The sequence below is a fragment of the Cyphomyrmex costatus genome, unplaced genomic scaffold (assembly GCF_001594065.2).
Source record: "Cyphomyrmex costatus isolate MS0001 unplaced genomic scaffold, Ccosl1.0 scaffold222, whole genome shotgun sequence".
Classification (NCBI taxonomy): Eukaryota; Metazoa; Arthropoda; class Insecta; order Hymenoptera; family Formicidae; genus Cyphomyrmex; species Cyphomyrmex costatus.
The window spans coordinates 653,123-665,020 of record NW_017276280.1 but is presented as its reverse complement, the minus strand read 5'-3'; the positions used below and the strand labels follow the sequence as shown (position 1 = coordinate 665,020).

Genomic DNA, 11,898 nt, shown 5'->3' with positions numbered 1-11,898 from the left:
ATATCGCACACGAAATGTATACAAAAATAATATACGTTATATGTGTTTATATGTGGTCACACATATATGATAGATTTTTTTAGTATTTTGTATATATTTTTTAAGAAATAGGGGCTTAGTCTTGTCTAACAACTTTTTTTATTACAAAATTAATAATAAATCGGGCTGGAACTTTTGCACTGGTCTAACATTTTCATTTGTGTATCTTAATTTATCATTTATTCAGCATGTTTTGAAGGATTTTGGATGACGTTTATTTTTTTACGCTTATCGATTTATATTTACTGACTTGTTTCTAAATTCGCATAAAAAACATTTAGTTTGAATAGCCTTAATATTATATTATTTAAATTTTTGAACTCTCTCTTATTTTTATTTACACTTGATTTAATACTTTTTATGAAATGATGTAATGAATTTTGTGTTTGTATTTATCATTTATTATTAGCATATATAATATTTCTCGTCGTATGGTGTAAAACGAACGAGTATAAACAACAATAAACGAGTATAAACGAACAGTATAGTAAATATGCTTATTGTAGATAAGCAATAGTTTTTTCTATCGCTTAAATACACATATTTAATACAATTTTTCTGGATATCACAATAAAGAAAATATGCGGGAATAATAAAAATACGTTTATTTTTTTTTTCATTACAAACTTTCCAATTAATGTTACTAGTATAATTTTATTAAAGATAAAAAATTGAGTATTTTTTTGCATGATGAATACTTTATTAAATTTATGCAGAGGTAGAGGAAACGAGTAGCGAATAAATAAACAAAATTTGTTTTCTTATAATATAAATTGTACCTATAAGGTATTATTATCTAGTCAACATTAACATTTAGTCATGAAATATAAGCATACGTTAGCATAAATTACTAAGCATACTATTGTATAACTTTTACAATATAATCATATAAGACGTTCACATCGTTGTATGTTACTTGCACATATTTTACATTTGCGATATCTTCTTATTATTACATTAGGTACATACATATGTATATTAATTTTCCTGTTCTAAAACTTTTATCTAAACTCTTTGTCACATTAAAAAAAAATTAACATTCTTCTAAACTTGTTTTTTAATTCTCTTTTCTGAATTTCACATATACTTTTTAATATTATTAAAATATATCAAATAAATTATTATTATATAAAATTAATTACTTTATCTGATTATAATAATTCTACTTTTCTTTGCATTCTGTCTTGCATATGATGTAAATTCCCTGTGGTATATTATGTTACATTATTATTATAAGATACAAATTATTAAAGCTGGTACATACTTATTGAACTTACACATCTTAAAACTCGCTTGCTTGTGGCAGTTCTATGCAAACTTTCTTTTATCGGCACTATATATATGCATATTTCTTCAAAATATAAATTTAGTGAAGTCACTTTATAGTTACATTTAAAAAATTAAATTTTAAATTAGTCTAAAATTATTCCTTTGTATTAAAGATCTATGAGATTAACTTCCCTCGTTATTGTATTTAATGTAGGCGCGACCGACGTTGTGAACGAACGTACATGAGATCTAAAGCTGGTAGCAGGTTCCCAAGCTTCATCTCGCACTACACCTTGATTTCTGGGATACATCAGCAGCGGGTCTTTCCCTGTTTTTTTGCACAATCTTTCTTGAAGTGTGATCAAGCGAGATCTCCAGTATTCGTAGCTTGCTTGTTTAAGTGCATTTACCCACTGCTCCACCTGAGACTCTGATCGACCACTCAGTATATGGCGCTTCTCTGGCTCATCACGAAACGAGATGCTGAACGCAAATGCTCCCTCTGACGAATTATCTATATTAATGCTGTAATTTTCTAGAACGATGACCCCATCAGGTTGCCTCTTATCAATGTGTCCCAAATCATTGATATTGAAATAAAATAGTAGATTGTATCGCAGCTTGAACCATTTCTCTTTGAATACTGAAAGCAAATATAAAAATAAATATCAGATACATGTTAATCATTTACTCTAATTATCTAGAATTGTGAATACATGTTTAGTTCTTTCTTTTGGCGGATATTAATTTCTTGCAAAACTTTGAGATGTACTATTAAGAATTAAAGTGAGAAAACAATTTTATAATCTAACTAGTTCATTAGAAATAATACAGTAAATATAAATATTGTATGAATTAGACTACTCTAATGTATTAGTATATTGATATATAAATTTCTTTGTTTTGATCCAGGAAGATTCACTCAAATACTTCAGAAACAATACAATTATCTTACTTGTCAAAGTTCTTTCACAAGTTTTATTTACAATCGTTTCATTCCTTCTGAATTATTTATATCACAATTGCCTCGAAAATGGCAATTGATTAAAGAAAATCCTCTTTAAATCTAAATCATGTAAATCAAAAAGAGATAATAAAGCAATAGCATAACCTACATTATTGATTCATGTATGTATAATAAATGTACAATGTTTAATCTTGCAGAATAATTATAAATCGAATTTCTTTACACAAACGCGAAGTCTCTCAAGTGACAGCCAGTGACAGGCATGACAGAAGACAGGTTAAGATCACCGTGTTACGTAAAACTCACTCAATATTCGCGTCTCGCACTAAACTAACCTGACTTATGAGCCCGTTTGTGGTTCAGACGTCCCTCCAGGTCGGCGGGTCCAAAGCTCGCTTCCGCGAGCTCCTTGTCATTGAATCTCATGTCCGACCAGGACTCGACGACACTGTCGTGTTGTACATACGTGTCAGGAACGGTCACAGGGGTTGTCGTTGCGCCGCCCTGACGAAATATTCCATCTTCAATTCGTCGATCACGTTAATCGCGGCATGTCGGAGCGCGAGGCTGGTCTCCCACGTTAATCAATCGACATGGGCCGATGGGCGCGCTTTCTCGCGCCCTTCCCCCTCGTTCCTCGTCTTCTCGCTTTCGCTTCTGCGTCGATTGATAATCGCGAGGAAAAAATGGTCCACAATGATAAGCGCCTATCGCGATCTCACGTATACGACGAAACGAGTCAGCGCATTGCTCGGCGTCATAAGTTTTGAAATAATTGGCCGTTCGCCAAAGTTTTCACGTGATTTTCTAGCTATTTTCCGATCGGCAATGTAATATAGCGTCTCCAGTTTATATAGCTATATATAGTTTTAATCTTACTCAGGCACTGCCGCACTCATTATACGAACGCAAAAGGACGTAGCTCCGCGTTCATTCATTTTTATATGTCGCAACACAAAGCGATGATTGAAACGAACCGTCTTTATAATGTTATGTCTATTCAGTGAATAATTAAACACGCAAAAATTATACACGATTAGTTTAAATCCTTGCTTTCGGTTGTTAGTTATTGTGATAAGGCTATATAGGAGACTTTATAAAACGCAGTTAATTTTATCGACTATTTAATTCGTAACGTTTTTGTAATAGTGTATTAAAATTCCTGCTGTTTTTACCAGAACTTGGAATAAATTAATTATTATTTAAGAACAGAGTTATAAACCCTTCCTTTTCTGACACACGAGAAGAAAGATTAGAAGGGCGATGATTTCCTAATAAATCAGCAGATTGATTCTGTATCTTAAAGCGAAGTGAAAATTACAAAAGTGTGAGAGAATTTATAGTTATAATTTTTTAATTTATCTAACATTTATTTTATTTAGCTAACATTAGTCAATAATACTTATACTAAATTTCATTATTTTTGTAACTTTTAAGGTATCAAACACCTCTTGTTTCAAAAGGTACTAAAATTGACTTCCAAAAATTAATCATTGATTAATTTAATCTAAGTGTAGTTTTAAATTTTAATTTAGATTAACACGTGTCGTGCTAATAATTTAAATTTTAAATGACTTGACCACACACAGTGGGTAGATCAGTTTGTGTTAGGTCGGAATCAGACTACGTGTGTATTGAAGATTGAGATTGAAAATTCAAATTTGACCAATGAGAATAAAGGAATTTTAGCTCCTATTATTTTGAGTGGCCAAATTTCAATCTTTTAATCTTCAATGCGTAATTTGATTCCGGCCTTACGTTTGTTATAAATGGCATGTACATACATACACAACTCTAGCAAAAGATATTATAGACATATATTTATATTTTTTCATTTTTCTGGAACTCTTATCTACGTTGTCTCTGTTGATTAACCTACTGATGTTATATCTATATATACATATATATATATATAAAATCTATATGTGTGTGTATGTATATCATGTACACTTACACCACAAAAGTTTAAGTCTGATTTATCCCGGCCTTTTTTTTTATATTGTCTTTTTATCCCGTTTATCGTTATTGCCCGAGATAAATGTTAACGAACTGAGAGAAACAAGAAATCCATAGCAAGAAATATAAAATTGTCGATAAAATGATGACACAGAGAAAAAAATTAAGGAAGAGATAAAAAGCAAAAAACAAAAAACACGTTATAATTCAGACTTAAAATTCTTGAAATAAAGAATAATTTATTACAACAAGATTTATGATATTTGTTTATAAAAAGCTTTTAAAAGAATTATAAAAATTATTAATATATATAAGAAAGTTTAATGTATATTAATATTGGATCTATATCAAAAATTATTTTATAATTACATTTCTCTTATAGTCAAAATATCAAACAGTCTGAGCGAAATTAAGTTCACCGGATTTAGCGTGACTCACCGGTGACATCACGCGACACGGAATGTACACGTAATTTTGTAATGTTTATTTCTATTAATGTAAATTAATATCGGTTTATATAATTCATTGTTTATCTTTTTTAATTCTTAAAACTATAAAAGGTAAAAAGTAGAGTTAAATAAAAAATTACAATCTTCTCTTACTGGATTATTTTAATAGAACCATGTTACAAAAAATTAATTTAATTTTGATTTAATTCAAGGACAATTTAAGAAGTAAAATTAATTTAGTATATCACAATGAGGGATTAATTTACATTATGACATAAAAATAAGCTAATGTGGCTAATTTTAATCGTAATCGGGATTATGGTAAAATCGATATTACATTAAATTTTTTTCTCATTATATTGCAGACGTCTGATAAAGATTATAATGAATGTAACTGAATTGTATAAATGCTAAATATTGGGATATATTTGCAGAAACAGATGTAAAACAGTACAGAGGAAACGTGCACCTGCAAAAATGCCGCTACATTCGGTGTATTAAAGCAGAGTTGCCATAGTCAGGGAAAAGTCAGGGAATTTAAACATGCCATAGTCAGGGAAGTCAGGGATTTTGCACTAGGGATTTTCTGGAAAAATAGTTTTTTTATTATTTTTTTTTTTAAACATCTGTTTAGCTCGGTGTCTGTTTTATTTATATCACGGCGCCACGATCGATAAAATCATTCCGCTTCATTCCTCAAGCCAGCTCGGCCGATAATTCTTTCGCTTTATGATTTACCGTGATCTTGCGGCGAGAGTGCACCATTGCTTGTGCGTGTGTTTTGTTTTGAGACTCGCAATTTATTTGGACGTGTTACTTGCTGTTAGACCTTATTTCGTATGTTCGGAAAGTTTTTCTCATTTTTGTATTGTTATTCGCGTTGTAAAGATAGTTCTCGTATATAGTGCTTGGCCATTGAGCTCTAAGCATGTTTCTCCTGTTTTGAAGAAAGGAAATCCATATCAAAAGTAAACTGATAATCGTTTGATGATAAGTTATGTTATGTGTTGCTGATTTGCTTGCCCTAAGATTTTTTAAATTAAATGAAAACATCATTAGCCTGTTCGCATTAATAGCAGAATTTAAGAATCGATTAATTCTTGTCGTTTGATTTTCTTCTCGGTGTGATATTTCTTTGCTTTCTATTTTCATAGATATTTTTATACCTATGAGTTGTAATAATGAGTAAATTAAGGAGAACTATTTTTCGTGACGAGTGGATACTGAAACCCGAATTTTATGGGATCCAAAAAGGCAAAGTGGAGACAGAGGCTTACTGTATTTTATGTGAAAAGATTATAAAACTGAGTAATATGGGAATAATGTCTCTAAAAAGTCACGTAAAGCCGGGAACCAAGCATAACAAGAAAATGTTGGATGCAAAAAAATCTGCAGACATGCATTTCTTTACAACAGCGAAGGTAGGTCTGAAACAATTATCATTTTTGTGTTTAAATTTTTTGAAATTATATTGTGTACGTCATTCCGTTGATGTTTAAAGCCCATTCTACAATTACGTAAGTGTAGTTGTAAAATGGTTGTAGTTGTACAAATTAATCAATCACAGTTACGAAGAAAATGTTGGACTGTGAATAGTAAATTCTTACATACTACGTTTACGCGATTGTAGAATGGGCTTGAAGTGTTGAGTTAGTCCAAATCTACAATAGTGTTTTAAGTTTTAGCCGTAAGAAATAGACGAATCATAGTCGATTATTTTCCTCGAATTCGGCTGTAATTGGTTAATTTCTTACAGCTTAAGGGTTGATTTATACTGGCCGTAATCTGTTAACTTATGCCGTAATCTGTAAAAATTGACCAATCACAGTCGAATGAGAGGGGAATAATCGATTATAATTGGTCAATTTTTACAGATTACGGCATAACAGATTACGGCCAGTATAATCCAACCCTTAGGCTTAAAATACGTATTGTAGATCCGGGGTTAGGCTTTAAGTGTTGTTAGATGTGCCTCTTTTTAGCGCTCACTTAAACGATCGTTGTACTGAATGCACTCATGGATACATTTTTGGATTTTTTCAGCGCCGCAGTGCGCTTGCGTTAAAAGGGCGCACATCTAACAACATATTTGGTCACGTTCAGCAGACTCAACTTTGCGGAGTAGATCTGTGAATGCTCGCTACTATTGGCTGATTTAAAAGAATATACCAATAACAGGGAGCGCTCACGGATCCGCTCTGCAACGGTTGAATCTGCTGAACCATTACCCCGGATTTACAATACATGTTTTAAGCCCTAAGCTGTAAGAAATTAACCAATTAATTACAGTTTCGAATTCGAAGAAAATAATCGACTTTGATTCGTCCATTCCTTATGGCTTAAGGCTTAAAACTCTATTGTAGATCCGGGCTAAAAGGACTGGCAAAAGTAACGAGAATACTCATTATTTACACCTCATTTGCGATGTAGATACATATCTGCACTCCCCATTATATATATATATTTTATATACATATAGATAATATTATCTTGTAGGAGAAATATTTTGACATATGAAATTTTGACATACATATATATGTTTTATAAAGTCTTCGAAAGAACCAAATTTGCATTTTCGCTTTTAAAAATATAGTAATAAATAAATGATCTATTTCTTACTCTCATGATGCGAATATAACTGTGAAATATTTTGTTTTATAGAAACAATATTTTGCTACCTTATTTTGAAACCTTTTCTCTCTCTCTCTCAGCTTCTTTTTTATAACAAAGAAAAACTACGAAGGCACGTACAGAGCCATATTTTGCAATTTGATTCTTGAAATATTATAATAAATAAAATTATCTGTAGTTCAACTGTACTATAGTATAAATCAAGTGAGATTGTGTTTGTTACATTAATTGTTATTTTTTAATAACAAATGTTAATGACGAAATATTATTTTTTATCTTTTCAAGATTCTTGTTCTTCCACAAGAGATACGATTGGTCGATTTTTCTGTCTGCTAGAGTATCTTTTCGACACTCAAGTTTCAGCTCTTTTCTATTGACTTGTTTGCTTCCTAGATCTCTCGACTGTTATTGATCGATTTGTATTCTGTTTACGTTTCTTTAAACGTCTTCGGTCGCTTTCGCGCGCAAAAATAGCGATTTAAAGATTTTGTTGGCAATATGTACAATAGGCACGAATATTTGTCGTGTATTAAAATCGTGAGTGATCTCACATATCTTGGCTTTGTAAAATAAAGCGGCAAATAATGTATTTTTTGACTGTGTGAGAGCAATGCCTATAATTGTTTTCGCTTCTCAGAACGGCGCAAAACAAGCTGTGACGAAGAATACGCACGAGAAGGAATCGATGGATCTAACAGCAGAGTATCGTCATTTAATCTTAACGGCTAATAAGGTTTTTGGAGAAAGCAAATGGAGCCATAGTGTTGTGAACCAAATATTAGGTATATTTATTACTATTACTAGTACTATACTTATTATCTACAGTTGAAGAAAGCCCATAAATGTGTATAGTTCTGTCAGATTTATAAAAGTGAGCTCGAATTTATTGTAGATTTTACGGAAGTAACTGGTGCCAAATGTTATACTGGCTGTGTCAGTTTCGTTAAGGTCCAGCTTGAAAATGGAAATTTTCATGAAGATATTGGTTATTACAGCGCAGAGGAATCTACAAAAGGATTGTCTGTACAAAATGCCAGAATTGTATGTGTCAGTCAATTGGAGAACAAAGAAGCAGAATATTTTATATTTGGTTAAATAATTTCTGTATGTACAGGGTTCTGCTGTAAATGCTTTAAGAAGAGTTTTATTGTCATTTGGAGATAAAATTGAAAAAGAATTGCAACAGTTAGAAAAACAAATTGATTCTGGACAAACTGAAAACATACAAAAAAGTACGATACAAGTGAAAAATGAGCAGATTCCAGACAAATCAAATGTTTCAATTACATTACCAGTTTCTCATGTGCCACAAATAGAACATACAAGTGAATCCGAACCAAATAAAAATATAGATCAATTAATAAAAGGTTTGTAGGAAATAAGTATATAAAGAAAAGATATTATATAGTTCTGAGAATGATATACAAATCTTTTACTGCAGAAAGTTTCTTTTGTTATAGAAAGAATTTCTTTAAAAGATTTTATATACTGTTCTATTTTTTCATTCTTATTAAAATTTTCCATTCTGTAGAAAATAACTACTTTCTTATGATTTTATGGAATGTTATGTGATACATATTTTGACTACAATATATAGAAATATATATATATATATATACAATATATAGAAAAAAGTTAAGAATTAAAAACTTTGAAATCAAAAAGTTTTGAAGAATGAGTTGTATTACATTATTATAATTTGTGTTGTATCATTCTCAGCTTATCCATTGAAATCACAGTGCAATATATATGTAATATTGAACTGTTCCATATATAGCTCCTTCTCCAGGACCTTCTACAAACAATACAACTGAGACTAATCATTCGTCATCTACAAAAGTTCATTTTGTCGAATCGAAAAAAAAGAATTCAATAGAAGAGAAGCTAAGACAAGGTAACATTGAAAATTTATTACATATTGAATCATTCCTATTCAAATATATTTAATTTTTAAACATTTTTTTAGAGAGAAAGAGGAAACAAATGGAAAAGCAAATGGAATTTAAAAGGCGTATGATGGAAAAAGAAGTATCATTGTTCACCAATGACAACAAACCTAATCCTAAATATTAAGATTACATATAAATCTGTGTATTCAACATACTATATTTAGAAATATTTATGTTTAGTATATATAAAAATATTTAGTATATTTAGCATTTTTAATATATATATATAGAAATATTAATTCTCGTGCAGCGGTTAAGTGATATTCTTTATAATTGTGCCTATTTTTTTGTCTATTTTTTAAATAATATACAAACTAAATTGTGTTTTAAATAAATTTTGTAACCTGTAAATAAAAACCTAAAATGAAATATTCCTGAAATATTAATTAGAATCGCTAGTAGCAGTAGTATAATGTAGTAGTACAACGTGCGCATGTGGATTATACGTGTATCATTTGAAAGAGAGGTTAGAAGTTTTACGTTGAGCACGTACAAACATTTCAGAAACTTGGAGTTATATACTGAGACATATTACTATTCTAAATATATTTTTGATTGATATATTTTTCAATAGAGATTTTATCTAATAAATAAGAACCAACTAAATAGAAAAAAACAATTACAATTAACAAGAACTGTGGATTGCTTTACATAATTTTTGTTTACACTTTGTGTCAATAAATAATGGATCAATACTTTCAAAGTTACGAAGAACTTGACGTAAGTGAAATAAATACATATTTTGTGTATATATATATATATATATATATATATATATATATATTACATTGGAATTTTATTTTTAGATCCATCAATTAATGCTAAGTGACAAGACACGTGTTTCAGCATATAAAACTGCTATTTTTAATTCCAAAGAGAAATTTTGGGACAAAATCGTAATGGATATTGGTGCTGGCTCAGGTTTAATGATTATTAAAAAAATTTTTGTATTTATGGACTATATGTATAATATTACATAATTTTTGCTCATGCGTATACATTATTTTTCACAGGTATATTATCAATTTTTTGTGCACAAGTTGGTGCAAAGAAAGTTTATGCAGTGGAAGCAAGTATACTGGCAGACAGTATCGAGCAAGTGTCGATTGAAAATAATATGCAGGACAAAGTTAAAGTAATTCATAGTAAAGTAGAAGACATCCGTTCAGACAGTTTGGAGAAAGTAGATATAATTGTGTCAGAATGGATGGGTTTTTATTTGGTACACGAAGGAATGTTAAATTCTGTACTATTCGCTAGAGATAACTTCTTACATGAAGATGGTTTATTATTCCCATCAATTGCAAAATTATATGCCTCGCCATGTCAGTTACCTTCCATGTACGATTTTTGGAATAACGTATGTGGAGTTAGTATGAGGTAATTGTATTACTTTCAAATAAAAATAGAATACTGCCATTTGGGAAACAGTTCATTAAATTGTTTCTTTTTTCAATGTCACTTTATTTATTCTGCAGTACTCTCTAAAACTTTTAAAGTGAATCTCACTCTTAAAGATTGAAAATTGAGCTACTCTTCTTCAAGACTGGTTCAACTTTCACTGTTTAGAATTAGATTTTATTCCAAAGAATTTAGAGAATATGTTTAATTTCTATTTAGATGTATTGGAAAGAAATACAGAAAAACCAAATCTTTAAAGCCAGAAATCCTGCTTGTAAATCAAGACGATATTTTAGCGAAAGGTAAATTACTCGCATGGCTGGATTTGAAGTGCATCTCCTTGGAAGAGATAGATTTACTAGGTGGACAAGAATATGTATCGGTATGCGAAAAGGATGGGAAGTTCCAAGGAATGTGCATTTGGTTTGCAGTCGAATTTCCAGACGGTTCGGAACTTTCTACGGGGCCTTACGACAAAGCGACACATTGGGAGCAAACTATAGTAGTTTTGCCCAAAGACATAGAAGTAACAAGGGACGAGCCTGTTGCTTTCAAATTCGAATTGAAAAGAGACGTGTCATATCCAAGGCGTTACAACATGGAATTAAGTTTGTTGGATGCAGAGGAAGTGGAGCATGACGTTCCCTGTGGTTGTTACTTGACGAAATGTATAGTGACAAAAAAGTATATTAATGATTTGGATGAAAATGAATCACCCGCGGAATGCTGATAAATTTATGTATATATGAAATATTATATTTTTCACTAAGATATGATCTAAATGGAAAATTTATTTCTACTTTTAATTTTTTAGAATTTATATATAATTTTGTCACACACACACACTTTTTAGAAAATTTCTCAGACTTTTTTTATATTAGAACTTTTTTCAAAAGTACAAGGAAAGTCTAGTGCCCGTTTCTACTAATGCAGTTTAAAACTTTAATCTTGATTTAATTTATTCTTTTTATCTTCTTCTAATTCTAAGAATTATGAAATTAAAATAAAAAATCAAACTGAGATTAAAGTTAATCTATAATGGTAGAAATGGATATAAATCTTTTTAGAATCTATTTTATGTATGTGAATCTTGAGACATTCTAGATTTTCAAGATTTTCCGTTTTATAATTTCTGAGAAAAAAATTTTAAATTTAAAATACTTTTTCAGAAATTTCCCTTCATAAATTAAAAATATGAGATAATATGACAATCTTTTTCATCAAAATTTTAACAGAA

At 30.2% G+C, this 11,898-nt stretch overlaps 3 protein-coding genes across 3 annotated transcripts; 2 read left to right on the top strand and 1 right to left on the bottom strand.

The window, feature by feature from the left end:
* Positions 1–1,223: 1,223 nt before the first annotated feature.
* LOC108773829 (pleckstrin homology domain-containing family J member 1) lies at positions 1,224–2,999 on the bottom strand. Its single transcript, XM_018539767.1, has 2 exons — positions 2,611–2,999; positions 1,224–1,951 (listed from the first exon to the last, which is right to left on the bottom strand). The coding sequence occupies exons 1-2, from the start codon at positions 2,699–2,701 to the stop codon at positions 1,476–1,478; spliced, it is 567 nt and encodes a 188-aa protein (XP_018395269.1). The 5' UTR covers positions 2,702–2,999; the 3' UTR covers positions 1,224–1,475.
* A 2,459-nt stretch (positions 3,000–5,458) lies between these two features.
* Positions 5,459–9,384, top strand: LOC108773804 (DNA repair protein RAD52 homolog). The gene is made up of 7 exons (XM_018539738.1): positions 5,459–5,517; positions 5,835–6,101; positions 7,949–8,093; positions 8,204–8,352; positions 8,426–8,678; positions 9,089–9,205; positions 9,278–9,384. Exons 2-7 carry the CDS (start codon positions 5,862–5,864, stop codon positions 9,382–9,384), a joined length of 1,011 nt encoding a protein of 336 aa, XP_018395240.1. The 5' UTR covers positions 5,459–5,517; positions 5,835–5,861.
* Positions 9,385–9,944: 560 nt separating this feature from the next.
* LOC108773803 (Arginine methyltransferase 8) lies at positions 9,945–11,391 on the top strand. Its single transcript, XM_018539737.1, has 4 exons — positions 9,945–9,980; positions 10,067–10,181; positions 10,274–10,640; positions 10,881–11,391. Exons 1-4 carry the CDS (start codon positions 9,945–9,947, stop codon positions 11,389–11,391), a joined length of 1,029 nt encoding a protein of 342 aa, XP_018395239.1.
* The last annotated feature ends 507 nt before the right edge of the window (positions 11,392–11,898 follow it).